The sequence below is a fragment of the Notothenia rossii genome (assembly GCF_949606895.1).
Source record: "Notothenia rossii genome assembly, chromosome: 8".
NCBI classification, from domain to species: Eukaryota; Metazoa; Chordata; class Actinopteri; order Perciformes; family Nototheniidae; genus Notothenia; species Notothenia rossii.
The window spans coordinates 67,298,427-67,322,123 of NC_136906.1; the positions used below are offsets into that span (position 1 = coordinate 67,298,427).

The 23,697-nt window shown below is 41.3% G+C and overlaps 1 protein-coding gene across 1 annotated transcript in view; it reads right to left on the bottom strand.

Moving 5' to 3' along the window:
- The window catches only part of LOC307014923 (tyrosine-protein phosphatase non-receptor type 14-like), a 37,819-nt gene extending 21,404 nt beyond the window's left edge, over positions 1-16,415 (bottom strand). Inside the window, exons 1-3 of the mRNA XM_079643184.1 lie at positions 16,043-16,415; positions 3,393-3,798; positions 377-552 (exon numbers count right to left, since the gene is read on the bottom strand). Coding sequence (XP_079499310.1) covers positions 377-552; positions 3,393-3,566 — 350 coding nt within the window. The 5' untranslated portion in view covers positions 3,567-3,798; positions 16,043-16,415. The remainder of the gene's footprint in view (positions 1-376; positions 553-3,392; positions 3,799-16,042) is intronic.
- Positions 16,416-23,697: the final 7,282 nt, after the last annotated feature.

Here is a 23,697-nt window from a genome sequence, read left to right on the forward strand (position 1 = left end):
CTGTTTGCTTATACAATCATAGACTGTGACTAATATACTTAATGTAAAATCTATTTAAAATTTCAATTATAAGACAATTAAGAGTGTGACATTATATCTATGCTCTATTAAAAAACATGTAAGTGTGCATATACTTCAATCCACATGTTTTAAACTGGCAGACTCCTTACACCCACTTAAGTATCTGGCAGATGAGTGTTCTAATGTTAAAGAGTTACAGTTAACAGACTATTTGTCATGTACAATGTGTCAAATGAACAGCAAAGAAGATCATAAGCTACTGGTATAAAGGTGTTGCAGTTGAAACTGAAGTTTAAAACATAAACACAGAGTATGTGAGTGACGGTTATAAGTGCTGTTTTGAAACTCTTTTTACCTGGTGGCTTCTTGCTCCAGTCGGGAAACACTGGGCACGTAGAACATGACTCCGAAGAAGAGCAGTGGCTCGTTTCCGAACTTGTCCAGCTGCTTCTTGAGAGGTTTCTCCAGCTCCACCCAGCGATGGGCCGGGGCCTGGGTCTTGCCCTGGAACCATAGCCCGAAGTAATGGGTCTAGAGTCGGGGGAGAGAGACAGAGGGAGGAGGTCAATGTGGAGCACAAGGTCAAAGGATGGAGATGACGGAAAGGGACAAAGAGGAAATGAAAGAAGAGAGTGAAGGTTGGAAAAGGAGGAAGTAAAGAAATGGAGAGTTGTATAAGTTGGATGGGAAGAAATAGTTTGGTGGGACAGGCGGGAGATGGTAATGTCAGTTCATTGTTGGGATGGGAAAAAGGGGGGTTTGTCAGGATACAGAATAATAGGTTGAGGAAGGAAATGAGAACAAAATGAAGGATACATTGGGGACACTGAGCAGAGATGAATACACAAGCTGAAATAAAAAACAAGCACATATTTCTCCTTCAAATCAAAACCTTTGACGTCAGCAGCCAGACTCTATTAAACATAAATATTAGACTCAACTGATTGCCAGCAAGATCACCCATGGCGAGGGGAAACAGACAATGATGGTATCCTACTAAAACCAAATTAAAACTATTTTGAAAACAATGTCTCTTGCCTATCAACATCTACAGATTCATACACAATTTGAAAAATAAAATGCAATTCAGCTGTATAAACAATGGTCCGTAAAAAAGGGAACGGTTGGACAGAAAATATTGACTTGATTGGGGACAGTTTCTTGGCTTTTGATGTTTCAGTCAGTCATCTAAAAACAGGCTAAACATCCTGGATTCTATAGATGTGGGGCAGGTTTAAAGATCCTGCGATTTGAATCATAACCTCTCGTCATGTTCATTTGGACACGTTTCACTCATCAAAACAGGCACCATACTCGCAACCCATGCATGGGCATGCCAAGGACCAGCACAACGTGCAAATGTATCTAAGACCTGGGACAGAGTCAGTTGTGAAACATGACACCGCTGCCGTTTGTGATTTCAGTGTAAGCAGCTTCATCAAAAACTTGAAAAATGTGTCTTTTCTCCCAAATTACTTTTTGAAGTTGACTCTAATTTTGTCAAACTTCTTTTACAGATCTAGCCGCCATTCTATTAACAGCTGACCATGTACATTTTGGAAACAGTGAGGTTTTATTGGTGTCTATGTGTGTATCATATCGTATCACAAAGACCTGTTTAATCTGCACGCTTTGACTTTACTGTATATCAGGTCGTAAAGCTGCAGCTGCAAGAGCTAACACACTCATCAGTAAACACTCCTTGCTCACATGCTAACAGACACGCTCAGGGCCTCAGGTACAGCAACAACGATGAAAACAACTCACTCAGACAGACACACACAATCCTGAGATGGCGTGCACGCATAGGGGCAGACGGCGGCTTAAGCAGAGGCGTCGCATCACCTTATTTATAACATCACTGACACCTGGCAAATACCACAACACTATGTGAGAACGCAAAGGGCACCGCCCCTCTCTCCCTCACTATGTCAGCAGCTCCAGCTGGCGCACACACACAGTTGAACACACGTATTTGTATTTGAGAACAAACTGCCCTGCTTTCACGCAAAACAACTGCACACACAAACAATAAGCCCCAGGCAAAGCTACATACCTGTGGGAGTTAGACCTTGGTGAAGGAAATGTAAAGAAAATGAGTGAAGAGAATAAAAAGGAGGAGAGAAAACACACAGAGAGAGCAAGGACAGGAGCAGGGGGGTAGTGGGGACGGGCGGATGAGCAGTATCTCTTTCTTCTGCAGAGAAAAGAGGACAGAGGTAGCCACGCTTCGTTAGAGACGGACAAGGACCCTGCGGGAGAGAGACAGCGCAGGGATGGGAGACACACACAGGGTGTGAGGAGAGACGCGTGGCCAACACACACACACCAACACAAAGAAACACACACACACACAAAGAAACACACACACACACACACACACACACACACACACACACACACACACACACACACACACACACACACACACACACACACACACACACACACACACACACACACACACACACACACACACACACACACACACACACACACACACACACACACACACACACACACACACACACACACAATCTGAAAAGTGTGAGGGTCAATGTTTTACTTGTTTTTTCTGTGTATGCTTTATATGGGTGATTACCAAAGGGTGGTGTTCTGACTCTACACACACACGTTAGATATTATTTATCTCAGTATACACATTGTGGACAATGTTGTACAAAAAGCTGGCCTGGCTCCAGACATTTGAAGTCTACTCCACCTATTTAACAATTCTGTCTGAAATCAACCAAAAGCCAGACTAGTTATGGAAATGTTGACCCTTATTTATGAACTATGATTTTCAGCGATACTCTATCGATGGATAAGCCAAAATCTAGATGCATGTACTCTGACATTTTATCAATATTGTGACAAACATTCAACTGAACTATGTTTTTGTCAATATTGTCTACTGCTACTGATAGTAATATGTATGTGTTAAAGCTGACAACTGCTGATATTTTCTGTCAATACCTTTTTTAATGACTGATTTGAAATGCCATTTTCTTAATGTCTTTCATTTTTTGTAAAGCACTTTGAATTGCCTTGTGTTGAAAGGTGCTATATAAATAAACTTGCCTTTACAATTCGATCATTTGAATGCCTTAAAAATGTCAATGTGTCCTTACAACGATGTTTCCTGGTACGTCAAAGGCTGTGAAACTGGACAAACTCTAGCATCTGCAAGGTCATGTTATCTTGTCTTTATGAGTTCAAAAAATGATTACAGGAAGTGTTAAAGCTACATTAACAGTGTGTTGTTCAAGTAGATAACCAGATATAACAAACCTCCAAAGTGTCCAAATAGCAACGTGCATAACAGTCTAACACAAGCATGTGCGTGGGTCACATAATGAAAGGGTCCTCACCTCCCGTAGCTCCAGCCTCTGGGCCACCGCCTCCAGACATTCCTGTCCCGTACTCTCCACAGACAGAGTGCATTCAATCACATTGTTGTCCAGCAGGCGAATCCGTGTCACAAAGTAGTTTTTGCTCAGGACGTTGTAGCGCCGTGTGCGCCGCAGCCTAAGCCGGAAGGGCATGGCTGGCTGGAGGTCACGGCTGAGTCAAAAGGTCAAAAGTCACTTGGGAGCAAGCAAGTGGAGAGAGGGGTGGGCCGGCTCTATGACCTGGCCGCTGCCCTCCTCACTCTCGCACGACGCCAGCCACACCACCGGGTGGAAAGATGCACCCTGGCAAGGCGCTGGCCCATTCCCAAAGATGTGCGGAGGGGAGGAGGAGGATGATGAGGAGGTGGAGGAGGAGGAACAGGTGCTGCAGAGAGAGATGAAAAAGAAAAGTGTTAGCCAAACAAGAAACTCTCGACTAATATCCACAGATAGTTTTGTGGAGTCTTTTGAAACTTTGAGATTTGATCCCACAGGAATGCAACAGATAAGCAGTGCTCTAATCAGTAAACATTCTCCCTATCAAACCTTCCCACATCATATTCCTCCGTGTTATCATCCTGCCTACCTCCCATAAACAAGCAGAAACAAAAAATAGACGAGGCCAGCAGAATCTCTGGTGGTAGGGGCAGCGGTGCTACGTTGTCAGCAGAGGCAGGAATCACACGGTAGCAGCAGACAGCTTTATCCTATAGTTATGGCAAGCTGCGCTCTCTGTAGCCCCGTGAGGCCCAGCGGCGGGCAAAGCTGGGAGACAGAGGCAGAGATGTGAGGCTATGGATGAATGGACATCAAACAGCCGAGCGCAGACATCCATCTGAACCCGGCAGCTGGCTTTGAGGAACTAATGGAGCTTCTAAGTCTCATATCTGCCTGTGTGGGAGGCCTTTCCTTTCCTTTTTATCTCCCCTCTCCCTCTCTCCCTGGCCGACAGCAGCGCAGTGCCAGACATTGAAGCGCACAGTGTTGTAGTGTGTAAGATCACACACATGCGGTGGTGGCACAGATGCTTTCACAGACACACTGTTTGTCAGCCACTGCCACAAAACACACCATGTCAATTTATGTTGTCAATTTGAAACACATAAAACTGTTAATTACTGCAACAAAGTGCAACATTGTGAGGAAGAAGCCAACACGCACACAAACTGTGGTTTTAAGGTTAACACAGGTCTTTGGAGAACACTTTGATCATATCAATGAGTTAGTCATTGGTTCTAAGCTTTCATGTGTGTGTATGAGGACAGAGCTTTGAAGTAAATCACAGACAAACAAGTTTATTTACTATGTTTATATAGTCACATATGTAGTATTATATCCTATACACTACTAGTGTATGCAACACGAGAGGCAAACCTAAAAATACCTTGGGTAAATGCCAAGCCACCAAGTGATAATGCTGGTATTGTCGACAGGAATGAACGTATAATTAATAGATAAAAGCAGTGTCATTTCAAGGGTGGTGGCCACTTTGTAGCCTTGTTAGACCGGAACTACACCTCAAAACCCCAAAAGGTCTACACACCTTCTATGCTGGTGGTAAAATAAATTCTTCTCCATAGAAAAACCCTGGGAAATGTCAGCCCGACTAAACTGGTGGTAACCCATTACAAAGACTCAGGAGGGCAAGCGAACATGAAAACACAAAAGAGGACAATGCATAGAAAATATGAGAAAATGGAGAGAAAAAAACGCACACAAATGGAAGAATAAAAAAAGACCAAAATACAGAATGACAATACTCCAGTGATCAGGAGAGCAGAAAACTGAGGGAGGAGTGGAGAGGGAGAAGGAGGAGGAGTAAAGATGGAGGGGATGTGTTGCTTCTTGTCCCGAGCTCTGGCAATGTGCTGTTGATAGTCAGCTTGGACCCCAGCCCAGATTCCTCTCTACCCTGACTGGAAAAACAGAGCACACCTGACACAAGTATGCACCACAAGGAAGGAAAGTGTGCGTGTGTGTGTGTGCGTGCATGCGAGTGTGTGTGCGGCGAGGCTGAGTGCGCGGGAGGGGGAAAGACACAAGGGAGCAAGTCTTGAATGAAAGGACTACAAACTGCTGACTTACAGCCGTGTTGTTTGGTGCGATCTGAATCACACTTTTGTAACAGCCGTGCCCCTTTGGAGGCCGTAACACATTCCTTACTCCTGAATGCATCCGAGACAGCCACAGCAAGTGAATAATTGGACTACAATGGGTGAGTAAATCAGCTTTGGCTTTGGAATATGACCCCAGCCGCCACCTGAACACGGACCACGGCCCCTTTGACCCTCCACTCTGACTCAGGGCATAGGGGGAAGTGACATCACAGATTGGCGGTTAAACCTTTCCCAAAATTCCTCAAGAAACTTTCCCAAGCACAGAGGCTCCGCGAGATCGCTGTCAACAAGCCTACAGATGCGGATAAGCACACAAAGACACAAATAAAGACGCATACTTTCACTGTGTAGTGTACAAACATAGACATGCATGGACAGAGAACACCACAAACACACAGGATCACACACACACCCACCAGGTTTTCAGAGGTTAGCCAAAGGGCCAAACAGCAGTTAACTCTAAACTAGTAATCAGTGGCATGGTTGGAAGTGTGTGGTTGAGTCAAGCCAGACAGACAGACAGACAGACAATAGCTGGGGACCGAACCCACTCCTCGACACAAAAAAACGCTGCTTCAACGCCGCTACAACGCTGCAGCAACATTCTCTCCTGACCGTCGTGTTTATTTCCAGCGTGCAAAAACAGCATATACGTTTATGAATTTGCACATTGTAATTTTGTGGCATGGAGAAAACGAGAGGGAAAACTGAGGGAAGAGGTTGTTTTCCTTTTTTGAGGGTAGAAAGCTTCGGCTAAATATATATGAAACCATTCATATCTGTTGTTGTGTTTCTTCTCTATCCCCTCTGGACTGGTGTGGTCACAGCAAGAAAAGGTGAAAATAACCACGTTAACAACAGTGTATCATTTCTTCAGCAGACAAGTTGTGTAATGACAGGAATGCTTTTAATAAATCAATCAGGATAAATGATGTGCATGCAGGAGCCATCTAGTCAATTCATAAAAGGTAAGCAAATTACAGAGACCTGCACACTTCAACTGGAAACCACATCAAGTCGTGTGTGAGCTTCCATGTGCAAAAACAAACATGTGAGCTCCGTCAGACTGGCGTCAGATTCAATTCAATCAAACTGTCTCTGTGCTTGCCTTGTGCGTGATGAAATGTCAAAAGATGGCAGATTGATTTCCTCCAGCATGTTATCATTGATGTAGTTGGTGATAAGAAAGGTCATAAATCAATAAGCAGATTTGTTTTTAGCATGCAGATCGAGCATTTGACAGAAACAGAAATTGGCCAAACTTTGTATTCCTGCAAGTGGTGTGTGTGCATGGTTCACGTGTGACATTAATATAGAATTCAAAGGGTTAAGTGGCTCTACTTTTCAAAGAACAAAAACACATGAGCCAAAGTGTAAGGATGGATTACAGTGCGTTTATCTGTGCTAACGTATGCTGCAGTCATTAGCATGTCCAGTTCACTACCAACTGTACTTAGCTTTATTTCCTTGTACACAGGTGTGTTACGGCCTACCATAAGAAAAGCCATGGTAGCGAGTCCACCATGGGTAATATTTTTCCTTCTGGGAGGAAATCTTTGCCTTGATGCTTCCTAGCTTGGAGGAACGTTAAACTCTAGCCAATGTTACACAAGATAGTGTCACAATATTCTTCTTATGCCCCTGCCTTTAAGCTGTAGACCATGGAAGTACCTTGTATTCATCTTATAATATAGACCCTTTACATGAGAAAAGTCCTAGAGATGACTTTATCAACCAATTCACAGTTTATAGAATCAACCAGCTACAATATACAATCAGTGGCTAGAAATGTCTAGACTGTCTGACATAAAGGAGGGGGGGGGGGGAATCTTAAATGTTTCCATTATTAACTCTTCAAACTGCTCGCTCTGTGGGGACAGATCACTTGACAGGTGTAACAAGCAAAAGTGACTAATGGGAGCAGTTGTTAAATGTGTTGACAGGTGACAAAAGACGGATATTAAATCAGTGAAAAAACAATGTTGACACAGGTTTCTCCCCCCCTCCCCCTCCCCCCCCTCAGGGTGCAATGTTTTGCTGCCAGTCATCTCTCTATTCACTCAGGTGTGGACTGAGCACACAGAGGCCACCTGAGAATTTAAACCAAACCAAAACAAGCAGTGACAATCACTTCAGCCCGCCATGTCACGTCATACAACCAAACTACAACCAGCTGCAGGCAAAAAACAACAGGAAATCACCTATTTGTTTATTTTTACTGAATTATTGATAAAAGGAAAAGTTGTTAAAACATTATTCCCGATCATCTGCGCAGTAACAGAGCGTCTGGTCTGGGTGCTGTGTGTGCCTCGTCTCTCAGGGGCAGCCCGTCTGTCGCTTTGCTCTATTCACATCCACACAATAGCGGGAGCAAAACAGCACTTTGTCGCCTACTGCTAAGACCATTAGACGCAGTCCGCCAAGAGTTGAGAACGCAAGTGTAGCGTGTGTAACTCAATCAATCTGATCTCTGTTGTTTGTCTCTGTCTGAAATACCAACACCACCCCTTCCTCCTCCCCTCCTGTTACACATGAGCGCTGTAGCAAAACAAAGGGGTTAAGTGCTTCACAGCTCGTAACTACTCCTCTACAGCGTACTCTTTTTACAGTTTGGACTATACAAGCTTGAACCAGGCCTGGATTAAATAGTAGGAGTTCAAATTAAATAGATATCTAAAGACTCAGGATGCTTGTTCAGACAATATAGACAAATACAGTTCTTTCTTTTTCTGGAAAACCACACATTTCCAATTATAAATCACAAAATGCAGCAAACTGTTTTTTTTCTTTTCTTAACGAAAAGCTAAAAAGATACCTTAAAGATCAAAAGCATTTTACTTATCATGTTGGATTTCTGCATTCACACATAAGATTAATAGCCGTCTAGGAAATCTACTTGTCTGGTACCTAAGCCATCTGTTCATCCAAATAGAATTAAAAAAATGTGACCTACTATATTTCACTTTTGTCTGAATAAGAACAGCCAGATTCTGTCAGATTGTTCTTAAAAAGTCTTCCAAGGGCTTGGACCCTCTTTTCTGGCTTACCCTGGAATTAAGACAGGCTCAGTAAATAGTGAGATGTTTTGGGGAAATACAGCTCTGAAGTCTAAACACATTCCTGGACACATACAGCCAAAGTGTATCAGAGTAGCAGTGGGAGCCGACCCTGGATCAGACCGCCTGACTGATCCAGCAGCCAGATTCACTGGGCGGTAAACTGTGCAATCTCTGCAGTTTAAAAACAGCACATACAGTAAAGGAGTGTGCATGCACAGCAATAATTTTCCCAGCATGCCTAAGGGACAGCAGGACACACCACCTCTTTGTTATCTGACACTCTGGCAATGTGTGTAGCCGTCTGAGCCAGAGGATTGTGTGGAGTGTGTGTGTGTCTGTGTGTACTTTTATCCTTGGAAAAAACACAGTAGACTTTACCTTTCCGTTTCCTCACCTTAAAGGAATGAACTTAAATATACGTTCCATGGTATACTGTATGCTTGCTGCCTTTGATACAGGACTGAACATACATACGCACACACACAAACGTACTGTCTGTCGCACACAAACATTAGCAGCTGCAAACAGATGGTGGAGCCAGGCGGCCAGACAGTGTTTCTAACAAGCGCATCTGCTTTTTCACTTTCCAGCTCTCTTTTCCCCCCCTCTCTCCATCTCTTAGACAAAGACACACACACAAACACACTTGCACCCACAAATACATACAAACGTTTTCTGCATAAGAGCACAAGAACAGCCACAAACAGAGCAGAGTGTTAACTTACATGCACTTTTTATGTTAAAGGGGACCTATCATGCAAAATGCACTTTTTGATGTCTTTTATACATAAATATGTGTCCCCGGTGTTTCACGCAGCGTCAGAAAATAAAACCCTCTCTCTTTTCCACCGTACCCAAATCTCTAACAACGGGGGTACAACGGAGCTGATCCAGATTGGCGTCCGATATGACGTCATATCAGCAATGCAGACCCACAGCACTATCGGAAACGTTGCTATCAGAAACAATGCCCGACTGTTTTGGACGTAATATGGTCGGTGTTTACATTAGCATCGCTAACACTCAGAGCTAACCTGTACTGGAGAGAGCATGTGTGTGAAGAAGCAGGAAATAAAAGGAACTCACCTTGTGGTATAACCGGCAAGAGAGAAAGCCTTCGAGCTCCTACTATTTCAGAAATAATCCTTGATAATCCATGATATGGCGTTTCATCACTGCAGTATCTGCCGGTAGAATCTCCTGCATGAGCTCAGCGCCCTCCTTTTGTTTTATCAAAAACATTTTTTTAAAGCTTTATACCCCAAATCAGCACTTTTGAAACAGGAAGTGAAATAGAGGGATGTGAGGCATGGCTAGAATGGGTGATCTGTTTGGTATTTTGAGCAACACACTTCATAGACATGTTTTTTATATATCTGAGACCTATGCTATTGCCTAAAAATAGCATGATAGGTGACCTTTAATGTTTAATATGTTCACACATTTATTGTGAAGAACCTGAAGTGTTACCGGAAGTGGGGCGTTTACGTTTGGGTTTGAACAGTATCCCAACATGGGATAGAGTTGTGCTAAGATAAAAGTTTGTGTTATTATCGATGAATGGTAGCAGAGGATGGCTGGTAACTACAGAGTTCCACCAGGGCTTCGACAACCGGGCGGACGCCATACGAAAGCTGGAGGTGTCTAGATATGGAAAATGACAGGGCACTGATGTTCAACAAACCTGTGAGACTTGACTTGACAAGCTCTGGTCGATATAGTGTGAACATTATGAACAACAAAAAAAGATATTTCAAAGTGATGAACAGGTGTTGGCAACTCCAAAAGATTACACTTAAAGAAAAATAAAAAGAAGCATGAAGAAACGTACTGTAAGGATGAAATACTAGCAATCTCAGACAAATTAAGCTCTGATGTTAAACAAATAATCTTGCTGAAGGTGCATAAACAATATGGTCATGCTCCTGCTGACAGGATACAGAGACTCAGGAAACAATGATACAGAATGATTCACCTTGCAAAGAATTGTTAGTGAATGTGTGAAGTATGTCAAATAGTTGAAAATGTTGAAGTAAAGGATAATGCTGCTGATGCCATGCTCTGGCTGATGCCTTCCTGTACTGGTATATCTATATTTATATATAGTAAAATAAATAGTGCTGACAACAGGAGGAAAAATGTCTCAAGTTGATCCAGCTGTTTTCTGTTGGCTAGATTTGGAGTGTTCTGTTGCTGGGGTTGTTGCCTGCCATGTAGATGACTTCATGCGGGGTGGCACACAACGTTTCTCCTCAACAGTGGTTCCTCAGCTCAGGTCTGCATTACAAGTGGGACGTGAGGAGCATGGAACTACAGTTATGAGGGAATAGACTTTGTGACTGTTGACAGACAAATGAAAATACACTTCAGCATATGCAACCCATATATTTAGAACCTTCAGGAGCTGTTGAACAAGACTCTGTGAGAAGGAAAAGGATCCGCTATGGTCTAAAATTGGCCATATTATCTGGGTTGCAAGACAGAGCAAACCTGATACAATGTTTGATGCCAGCAGCTTGGCGTCAGGCATGAAAAATGCTACAGTGCAGCACTTCCAACACTTGGGACATGACCGTGGGAAAAGGAAAGTTCTCACCTCTTGCTCAAAGAGAGTCAAGAGGGTTGTTCGGAGTACTAACAGGTGAAACATTGGCACTGACGGGATTGACAAAGCCCTCTCTCTGTCCACCCTCTTCTCTACACTGACTGTTGTATATGTAAAGCATCCTAAACCCATAACCTGTGTAAAAGACAATCATTCGCTGGTCGATGTGCACTGAGGTCCACGAAGTCATTGGGGCTGCGTCTGGAGATAAGCAGCATCAAAGAACGTATACAAACCCAAAAGGTTGAGCGAGTTCTTTGGTACAATACAAAAGTGCAACTTGGAGATTGACTTCCAAAAAAGGAGCCTCTGCTATGCAGCTACTTAGGGCACTTAATGAAGGACAATGCTAACTGGGGTAAAGTCTCAAAAAGAAAATGAAACAAACACACGGTTTCATTTGTTAGTCATGTTACATTTATTTGTGTTACTGTTATGGTGTTTTCATGTTAAAAAAAAGGGTAAAAACAAGCTAACAAGACACCAGTTGAATAGTAATTGTATTTTCGCACAGAGGTGACACCCAGACAGCAAAGGAGCCTCGTCTGTATCTTGACAGAGACACACACCATTTCCTTACGTGTGACTCTCACACACAGATATACACTTGCGTACAGATAAAGGGGTTCAACTGTGAGTTCAAATCACAAAGCTTCACTGAAAAGTAAAACAATAGTCAAAAAATAAAAAATGTGTTCAAGGACATTTCAGTCAACATCAATGCAACATCTAAGAATTTCTTGCAGTTGTGCTCTTAAAACATCCACTATATATTCCTAATAATAGAATAATTTGAAAGTCCTGATGAAATCCTGATTCAAAGCCCATGTGATGCATTTAGCTCATCTAATGTATGAGCATATGCAATAAGAGTTTGCCTTTCTGTCAAAAGTTGGTTTATCACTGACTGACTGTTGAAGAAAATCAAATTGTCCTCCCATTAACCAAGTAAATAATGTCATTGTCCAGCAGTATTGTCAATTTGTCATTAAACTGGTTGTTTTGTTGTGAAATATTTGTATGTATGTAAAAACACAACATTTAAATTGGTCTTTTGGGAGAAATAATATCAACTAACGACGAGAATCGTACGGAAGTTATTAGCCTTAGAATTCCTAAGTTGAAGAAGCCCTGATAGTGAAAGTCTAAAAGCACCCTACTCTAAATATCGTAAAACCCAAAAGAGTTGAAGACAATAATAATCGCTACAGAACTGTGCCACAGGTGACAGCAATAGATGGTATTGCTCATTGTTTCAGGCTGGCATTGCCATGTAGACACTGTCAATAAAACACGAAGGGGGGGGGGGGGGGGGGGGGGGGGGAGGATCAAAGAGGGTTTTCCAAACCAACAATGAAGTAGCTCTGCCGACTCATCCTGTGGCTCGGAAATCTGTGGATTGATGACATGAAGGCCGGGAGAGTTTCATAGATATGGCCGAGAGAAAAAGTGCAGTGTTTGTGTATTTATGTGCGAGTGTCCTGATTGATAAAAGAAAGGCTTTAGATAAGTGAGCACACAGGATACAGCGGGAAAAGAGGTGTGACACCAGCGTTTCTCAGGCTCTTATCATGTTGGCACAGTTGTTCAGGATGAGGGGTGGGCGGGGGGGGGGGGGGTGGGATGGATGGAAAGAGTGATGGACAGTGAGGCTGATAGCGGCCCTCTCCACCTCCACAAAAGCAACACAAGCGTCGGCCGCCATGTCTGCTCCAAAGCCAAACCGCGGTGCTGTTCACATTTTCCATGCCCCCTCCTCCTGGGAACCACATCACACTCACACAACCATACACAGCTCCTCACACACAAACACACACACATGCTCCATCATGAAAAAGCCACTGAGTGTTTTCTCACAGCTGAACCTCAGGCACTAACACTAACAGGGACCTCAATAGCTCGCAGTTTACAGGCCTATGAAAGCAACAACACTTTGGGGTTGCTACTGCTTACATCCGGCTGTATCCAAGACACATAATGGCCGTGAGGAAAGGAAAATTCACACTTTTAAAACTCGAGATCAAATGGAAAACATCCCTGCTTGATGCTCTATTAGGAGAGAAGAGACACTTCCTCTCAAAATACTATAAAATGTGTACAGTTACACCATATGTGAGCCACATTACAGGGGAAGTCACCGTTTTTAACTCCTGGGATAGTCAGAAGGAGAGGGTCTGTCCTGCTGTGGGGGGCGGGACCAGCTGTGATTGACAACTCGACCGGCCGCAGCACCTGGAAGCTGCCTCAGGTGTAGTGTGGGAGAGTTGGGCATGTGGCGGCACGCTCTCTGCTCTGTTGTTGTCTGCCGGGCTGCCAGAGAGCACAGCACTTACACAACTCTTACACACTGATCAGACACATACTTAAACCCAGCTTGCACATTATTGTAAATTAAACAGTTTTGAGTTATTAGGATCTTTGTTTTTTAAAACATTTTTTTTATTTTGACGCTCCTGAAAAGCAGGTTTTTATGTCATTCATATAAATAATTACTTGTTTTTCGAGCAAAACTGCTAAAACTAACATGACATTCAGAAGCAATTATTGCATTTAGAGCCTCAACTAAGGACATTCACAAGTAATCTGTTGATATGTCAGAAAACTTGAAAATGCCCATCAAATGTTCATTTAGCCACATGTGACATCTTCAAGTTGTTTGCTTTGTCTGACAAACCCTTACATATTTTCAATTTAGTAAGATAAAAACTATTATATGGTCACTTTTTAAAAGCACAAACCAAAAGGTTTCTGCCACTTTTGATTGATAGAGGACTCCCAAGATTCCTTGTTTGTCAAATTTGTATTTGATTAATTGTGTCAGACATAGGGTAAATAAATAAAATAAGATTTAGGATGATATAGCTAAAGTATAATAGATCCATAACGGTACAAAATATAGCAAAAACAGCATTTGCACAAAAACAAGCCCTTGTTAATGTATTAATAAAATCACTGAAATTGTAAGAAACAGGAAGGAGGTCTTCGTCTTTTATCTGCAGAACAACAGGAGTTTGAAGGAATTTTGCACATTTCTTGGCCTTCACTTAAAACCGCTACGACAATAACAACAGTCACTTTCCTCCCTCCCTCCCTCCCTTCCTGTGCTACAGCGCGAGCCCTTGACCAAAATTGCAGGTGTGTTCCCCCACATAGCAATCAAATGGCCTTTAGACTCAGATGACCACTGGCTACACAAACAATGGCCACTTTTCCTGTAAACATGCAGCCTCGCATTATGCAGTAAACACGTATTACAGTCTTACCATGCACAACGTAAACAAAACATGCCTTTGGTCCTTAGCGTTAACATTTCAGGAGCACATTCCTTAAGCTTTTAAATATAAAAGAAGGACATAGAGGGCAACATTTAGTGGAAATTATCAGACACGTATTAGAAATGTAACCCAACTACCTTGTGACTCAACTATTAACAAGCCTCACCATGAAGTGATGAAAACACGGACGAAGGCGGAACCTACAACTCTGACGTTTGGTCCTTTAAATCCTCCATCAGTGTTTTAAAAGTGGTGTGTACTCCCGAGCCACTTGCTTTGGCACCATATAATTTACATAGCATGCCTTTGAGCTTATAAAGACAGCCAGATGTGTGTGTGTGTGTGTGTGTGTGTGTGTGTGTGTGTGTGTGTGTGTGTGTGTGTGTGTGTGTGTGTGTGTGTGTGTGTGTGTGTGTGTGTGTGTGTGTGTGTGTGTGTGTGTGTGTGTGTGTGTGTGTGTGTGTGTGTGTGTGTGTGTGTGTGTGCGTGTGAGTGTGTGTGTGTGTGTGTGTGTGTGTGTGTGTGTGGCCCACGCCTCCTGCAGCTATGCTATATTTGCCTTTACAGAACTCTTCCCTTTCTTTTCCTTTTTTGTACAGTAATGGATGGTGGTAGTCCAAGGTGCATGTCCAAACACATCTTTACATAGTCTCACACAAACATGCACGTACAGGGTGTGAGCAGGGCAAACAAAAATGATAACATCATCACTATTGAACCCATGATGTAAGTCACCTTTGGGAAGGATGCATGTGCAGCTCTTACTCCAAGTCTCTTGTTTCTACATGAATGACTCCATGCCATGTGCAATAAACTACAGTCAATGAGCGTATGTTAACACAGGTGGTTGTCAGAGTTTGATTGTCATTTCTAGGTGTAACAATAAAGTGTTGTAGGTCATACGGATGCAGATGCAGGTCTTACTTTAAGTCTCTTGTTTTACCTGAATGACTCCATGCACTGTGCACTAAAATACAGTCAAAAAGCGACACAGGTTGTTTTAAGTGTGTAGTTGTCATTTCTAGGTGTAACACTAGAGTAAGGTAGGTCATCCAAGTGATGCCTAGTTTTGTCCATTGCCTCCAAAAGAGAAGTCCAAACTAGGTGCTCAGGGGGTTTGTGCAAAAGCCTCCATAAAGTATATTTAGACAAGTTTATTAATATTCAAAATTCATGATGGCTGTTTTAATACTTCAGCATTACCTCATTACCTGTTACTATAACGTGGTAGCCTGCTGTGATTGGAGGTGTAACTCTTCACACTGCTTTCAGTTTACCTACAGGTTTACTTTGTTCTCCAGTTCAGTGGTACACATATTTTCAAGAGGAAAGGAGGCTCTGTCTGTACTTTAATGTATGTTTATATGGAGAAAGACGGGGTGGGGGTTTAGCATGAGAATATTTGGGTTCCCCTGACTGCTATACGTGGCCCGGGCCATTCGGCCTACATGTTACACTGCGCATTGAGACATTAAAAGAGATTTTCACTACTTCAAGGCGTTTTGGAAACAACCAAGAGCATAACAAAACTCTCCTGGTTATGATTTTGTTTTGTTGCATGAAGAAAACTTACCCTAAATCCTGCGCTACATGCCGTTTTCGGCTCCTTGCTGGAGAAACACCTCTTTGCTCGACGGCGTTGAAGCTCAAAGCCAGCAGATAATCCTCATATCGTGTTTTTCTTCTGAATACGTTCCCATGAGAGACTCTTGAATCAAACGAGCGCAGCAACTTTTAGAACAAAAAGTCACAAACTGTCGCTGCTCCAACTCCCACGTTTTTTCTCCGTTTTTTCACGGAGCCCAAAAGTCATAAAAAAAGTCACAAAAAGTTCTCCAACTTGGCTGTGTGTAACTACGACGTGGTCCTCTTCGAGCGCAACGACTTTTGATATGTTTATAGTAGTGGTCCCTGTAGTCCAATGGACGCGTTCAGGACAGGGGGGAGACAAGCAAAAGCTGTGTTCAGGAGCAGCAGAAAATATTGGAATTTGGAACTTTAGTCAAAGGGGGCGTTATGCATTGGGTAAGGAAAATCTGACACTGACATGATGACACTAATGCATACAAACAAATACATTTCCTATGTAGGCCTACTACTAAACTATTTAGAATAGTTGACTTTGGTACTTTGTCTTCTTTGGCCACATTCGTCTTTACCATACCCACATTTATTCATATTTTCAAAACGTCAATAACGGTCTATAATATATTCATATTTATTATGTATTGTGTATTATACTTTCTATTTGTAGACCTGATCTATAGTGTATTCAATTTCTATTCTGCTGTTTATAATGGTTAAACCTCCTTATACGGTTCATAGCGTAGGCTACTTCAGTTTATATCTGCCATCTGGGCATATGCATATATTTATATTATACCATGCACTGCACTTTCTGCTTGTTTTGCCCTTCTGGTTCGATGCTAAACTTTTTTATTTCGTTACTCAGTACTATTCTGTGCAATGACAATAAAGTTGAATCTAATCTAAATTGTGAATCCCTAGATCATTTTTACCTCTATAATATATAGCCTATATATACTATTTAAGTAAAACAATGATAATTACAGCTGGTGGTGGTCACTAAACTACATTTTTAATGACATCACAAAAGTGTACATTTTGGGATCTAGACTTTTTACACTTAATTCATAATGGTGTTAAAGAGTGTGGACGCTGGTACGTAGTTTTTGTTTCACTTTGACACAGCAATGCTAGCTGTTTGCCGTTGTTCTCTGTCTTTGTGCTAAACTAACCTAAGCTGAATGTAATTGTATATTCAGCTTGTAAACAGATATTAATTTGAATGGTATACAGATAACTAGCTAGGAAGGCAGTTTCCTAAAAAGTGCATTAAACTGCAATAAAACATAAATCTGTTTTTATCAAAAGAAAGCAATTTTATTTTTAAAAAATGTATGTCCCTGGACCCTATGCATTTATCTCCACTGAAATGATGTAAGCAAGGGCAATAATCCCTTCCTAGAGTGGAGTCGGGATGTCCCAGCCTTGGCGGGGTCCCTGAAGGCAGCAGCGGGTCCAGATGCCTCCCCTCAGCTCTGACATCAGACCGGAGGAATCTGAGGAATGCCGGGCTCCTGGGAGAAGTCCTCCTCGTTTAATGGTTTTCCAGGGGCCACAGAGGTGACTAAACGATGAACAAAGGAGGCACCCTCAGATATTTATGTCCCCCCTTTTGCCTTTTGGCCGGGGAAGTGCTACAGCCTCGGTGGGGTAATTTATTTGCAAAGCCTACATTTTTACAACATGTAGGCTTATAGGCAGGTTTGGACATTATTTCACAGAATATTTGGTTTATGTAAATATATAAACGTATGTCCTGACCTTATCCCAAGCATAACACTGTATCAATAAATGTATTTCATATTTTTCAAAAGTGCTAAATAAAAAAATTAGGTGACTGTTAAAGCATTCTTCCCATTGCAAGGTCATGGTGCATACATTGTAAATCCCATTTTGTATTGATTTATCTTTATCTATATACACCTCTGTTTTATGTAGGGATTTTCACATATAAATATATATAATTTCAGCAGAGAAAAGTATACACATAAAACATTTTTTTTTTGAGTCCAACAAAAATATTATCCAGCCTTTAAAACCCCATCGTGTGGCTTCATGTCCTTAGCAGAACAGTACAATATTGATAATTAACCTTTGTATAAATGATCGTATACATCTCACATCATTTGTGTTCCTCTATGCATTTCGTTTTATGATACATTCTGTAACCTTAAACCACCTCAAACAAGTCCAATTGCACATTTATAATGTTTCTGCAATAAGCGCCCACTTGCTGTGTCATGCTGTTATGATCCCTTGTGCAGATTCCATTGTGATCTCATTATATATTTTCTAAGCAAACTCTATAAATACCAGTAAATGATGAATCCCTGTATCCTACAAGGAGATCACAGGAACATTATTGTACCACAGGAGAGTAGAAAATACAGGAAAGAATAAAACTTGCCTGACATGTTTGTTAAACAGATTTTTAAGCAATGTTCTGTTTGGAGACAAGTGTGGGGTTTAATGACAGGATAGTTGTTGTTCTCTGAAGATTCTCAGCTCATATTAAGCTTGACAAGTTGAGGTCAAATTATGAATTATGAAAATTACACATTCTTAAAACCCAACATGTATAAACATTTATGTGGATGCATTTGCATTAACATACTGTAAGTGTAATGAATCAAGTAGTGAAATAGAGAACACATCAACACTCAGAATATAGAAAAAGCCTGCATTATTTGTGACCAAATTGCAGCCTCTGGTGGCTAAAGTTTAAATCACAGCAGCCACGATCAGCACAAGACATCAATTACAAAAATCATTACAAACAGAACACTTTATTTGATCTAAGGTGAATTACAAAAATGTGTTCCAAAAAGTGTAAAACCAAATAAAAAAATGTGTGATAGCAAAGACATTAAAACCTATATTTATTATTCAGTCTTATACATTAAACACATTATACCAGATGTCTATACTTCAGATAAACTTTCTCACGCAGGTGGTATTGAACCAGCTGCTTGATCCGGGTATTCCTAAACCAGGACATTGGAAAAAAACAAACTCTTATAATGATGCACACTGTCCACGCCAATAATTCCTAGTGTGTACTGAACTCTGACTCCATGCAGTCCTCTTCATCACCACACAGCAGTGCTCCAACACTGTCCATCTCTGAGAAAGCCTCTCTTAGATCTATGTGATGGATTTCACCACAGTGTTGATGGAGCCTGCGGGCGCTTCATCACTCACAAATGTGTTTCCACTAATGCATTTACTGGATATAATCTTCTCGGTATAGCTTATTCAGTAGGCCTGGTGGATAAAAGATGCAATCTCTTTCCAAGAAACATCCACTCTAAATGTAATGATACACAAAACAATAGCAGTGTGTGCTGTATCACTTAATCCGGCATTACTGCTCACTTCCCTGCTCTGTGGCGTATTACGAAAATGAAAGGAGAAACTGACATATTTTTAGCTCAGATGTAAGAGTTGTTTCATAAATCTTTGAACCTTATTTTTCCGTTGTCAAAAACCAATAAATATCAGATCCTTTTGGAGAATTTTAAACTATACACAATTGTATTCAATGTAGGTCACTGCAAACAAACATCTTCTCAAATGGTTCAGCGGACGTGGAGATGAACAAGAGGAAAATGATAGGATTTGGGTTATTTTGTTTCCCTCATTAATCACACATGAAGACATTATTTACATCAAAAGAGATAAAATGCCTCAGGGTTTGTCTCAACTTGCAACCCTGCCCAGTTGTTGAGCCTGCAGGTCCCAGAGAAACAATGTGGGATTTTTATTTTTCTATTTTAGGGTTTTTTGGAAACAGACGGAGGACTGTGCTTCCTGGGATATCCTCAGGGAAATGCTGTAGGAGGTTAAAGCAGTGGCATTGCTGTTCAGAGACTTCTGTCCTTCTACACTCACTGTGTATCATGTTCTGAATCACTGGCATTAATGTGTGTTGAGACACTCCAGGGCAAAATTGGTTCTTCCTTATCTTTGGGTATAGACGCATATAATGGGACTCTAAAGCGTGACTAAAAAGGAAGGGGGAAGATGTCTGGTGTTATATTTGGTTCTCTTGGTTCGATCTTTGCAAAAGTTATTGTGCACTCACACACTTTTAGCAATAATATCAGTTCATGCGCACTGTTAGAAGTCTGTGGAAGAGACACTCAATCTCTCAGGTATCGCTCAGAGTGTTGTACTATAGGAAACCATTTTGATGAATTATAGACCTATAAAGAAGCAGCTGAGCTATAGGAGAAAAGTGATTAAAATATAGGATGATAAATTAAAAGCGAATGATGCCATGGACAAGATTTGCCATATATATCATTATTCATTGATTTAAGTAAGAGGTGGAACATGGTGTGATAACGTTCTGTTCTTAAAGGATTAAGGGAGGCTTTTGGTTTGGTTGCAGATCAAAAGGAACAGGGAGTAAACGACTATAGCATTCTTAACATCTGCCACATACATCTCTTTTATTGGACAGCTCCTGGTCTGCACATTGGTCTCTCAAGTGTTGTTAAAAGGATTTCTATAAAGATGGATCCATTTAGTATGTTAAGCTAACAATGTACACATTTACAGCTCAGTGTGGATTATAAAGTTAACTGTTGGTGTGTCTGCTGCTCGAGGCTTCCTCACGTCTGGCTCTGAGCCACAGCAGCTCATCCCTAATGTTTTGGGATTTGGATGTTTGAAAAAGAGATAAGCCTTGGGTTCAAAAACTTGTAGGCGTTTTGTTAAGATTTGCTCTGATAAGCCCACTTGTCTTCAGGTGCCCTTAAATAAGGCGAGAGGCAGATTCTGTCTCGCTGCAGACCCTTGTAGAATAGACACTTTTACAAACAACACATCTCTTTCTTTCATCGAAAGAGTTTTCCACCCACACACCCTCACCTATTTTAAGATGCTCTTCCAAGGTTATAACCTCTAAAAAACACCTTACTAGAACTATAAAGTGGTCGGAGAAAAAACAGTTTTTCAAACAAAGACATGTTTCAACCTTCCTTGCATCACTTCTTTGTATTTCAGCTTTTTCCTCCCACGACGTAAGGGAGGACTCAAGGCAACACACACACTTCCCAAAGGGACATTCCTTCTCACTCACAATGTTTTAAACGACGTCAGTCTGTTCATGACGCACAGTTGTATAACCTGCTCCTGAGTTACTGTACGATTGCTCTGGAATATGAAACTTGAAGTCTGTAATTAGTTTACAAAAGGTTACAGTCACAGTAAGTCTATTCATTTCAAGCTTAGGTGGCCTATTATGGGACTGACAGCCTAAATAGTCATTGTGCTGCTTTGGGAGGATGTCATTTGATACTCCATATCTCTACAAGAGGGAACCGAGGACATCAAAAAATAGAAGATGCCGGGCTGGCTGATGACTAACCAGTAAAAATGGGGCCAGGTATTTCTATGATTCATATATTATGTAAATCATAAACACCAAAACACTCCGAAATAGAACAGAGTGAGAAAAAGTGTTGCATTACTTGACATATAAATCAGAATTTTTCAAATGTATGAACATCAAGGAAGGCTTTTATATATATTTTTTGTATTTTTCTACTGTTGTCCACATTTTATGTCAGCCAGAGGGGCCACATAAAGTTCACAAAAAGTTGAATGCTTTGTGAGGGAAATAGTGAATGTTCAGTTAGATCCTCCCCACTGCAGGAAGACATATAAATAGACACTCTTAACATCTGTTGCATTCATTTAAAAAAAGGCGTTTTAAATGTAGAATGTAATTCATTTTCATGAGCTATATTCGTGTTGTATTTTCCTGACCATTTGTATGGCCTAAAAATGTAAAGTTAAATATATATATATATATTTTGGGGATGCTAAGTGGCATGGTTAGCATGCTTTTACATTTTCGTGTTAACTGAAGTCCACTGTAGTTCTTCTGCAAGCGCAATACTAGATGCCACCAAATCCTACACACTTTCCCTTTATCAGTCAAATTAGTCAAAATAATTTTTCAAATGTTACAACCGTCCATGATTGTATTGCAACCGTTCCCAGGGTTAGGGCTAATTTCAACATCTGAAAATACATATTGTGAATGATACTTGGTATGTAATCATCTATAAATGGTATGGATCATAAGCAGACAGATCTGATATAATTTGATATAATTATAAAGATTGGTTGGTCTCGTTAGAATTGTCAGAGAGAAATGAAAACCTTCCCCAGGGTCATGTGTTTGGGGTTCAAGAAGTTCACATGTTGCCAACACTGTTGCCAGGCAATAGATGTGTTCATGTTGAAGGCCTTTTTGTGTAAGGTTGTTTGTTCGTTGTTGAGTTTTTTCTTTTTGCATTTTCAGCATCATGCTTACAATTTCGAAGGAACCTCCACGACCTCTGTCAGACAATCTCTGACAAAGTTGTGAATCATCCTGCGTGTTAGTCATAACGGCCAGACTGTGCTTTAAGCTTTAAAGTGGACCTATCATGCTATATTTGAATAATATAGTGTAGGACCATACCTATATAAGGTATATTTATACTTTTTATTTTTCAAAATACCAAACAGATCATGCATTTTAGCCATTCCTCATTTCACTCAATTTAACACTGTCTTTGCATGGGCTGATTCTGTGAGAACAGCACCATCTACAGGCCTGGCATATGTACTACAGCGTCTCCAGCGCTTTCGAACGGCAATGTCCGTGGCTGTCTCCTCCTGCTTGGTGGAGTTGGCCCAATAGCCGTAGCGCCACTTCTGTAACGTCATAGAAGTGCTCAAATGTGGATCAGTCTGTATCAGATCCGTTGCAGACCCTTTTTAAGAGATTTGGGTATGGAGGAAAATAGAGAGGGTTGTGTTTTCTGACACTTGGTGAGTTCCCTGGAACACCGGGGACACATATTCATGTATAAAGGCGAACAAAAGTGCATTTTGCATGATAGGTCACCTTTAACTCAAGGTCAACATGCTCATTGGATTCAGGGCCTATAGCCGGTCTTCTTGAGCCAATGTAGTCTGCATGTGGATCTGTTTTAGAGATCATGAGTTCCTCTATTGACCTCTCGTCCAAGCTAACTTAAAAAAACAAATGTAATCAACCCTTATGCCCATAGGGCCTCTTGAGTCATTTGATGTTGGGAGTGTCTCATGATTTACAGACGGGGGATCTCCAGTGTTCACGCTCCATCCTAAACCTTTAGTTAATTAGCCCACTCCATCTTCACAGGTGTCCTAGAACCAGCCCTAACCTCTAGTGAGTAAGTATGTAAGTAAGTAAATCAGTTAGTCAGTCCGTCAGAGAGTCAGTTAGTAAGCAAGCAGCATTCAAGCAAGCAATCAAATAAGGAAGGAAGCAATCAATCAAGTAAGGGAGGAAGGAAAGGAAGGAAAGGAAGGAAAGGAAAGAAAGAATGAAGGAATGAATTAACGAATTAACGAATGAACAAAGGAACAAAGGAAGGATGGAAAGCTTTACTTATATACCACATTTCAGAAGAAACAGCTACAAATGCTTCAGACAAACATCAAATGCAGATACATTCACAAAAACACCTTACAATAAAAACACAGAACAACGAACCTGTCTATGAACAAATGCACATGGTAAAGGGACCTGTCTAAAACAAATGTGTTTGCCATTCGTCTGCTCAAATCAAATCAAATCAAGTTTTATTTATATAG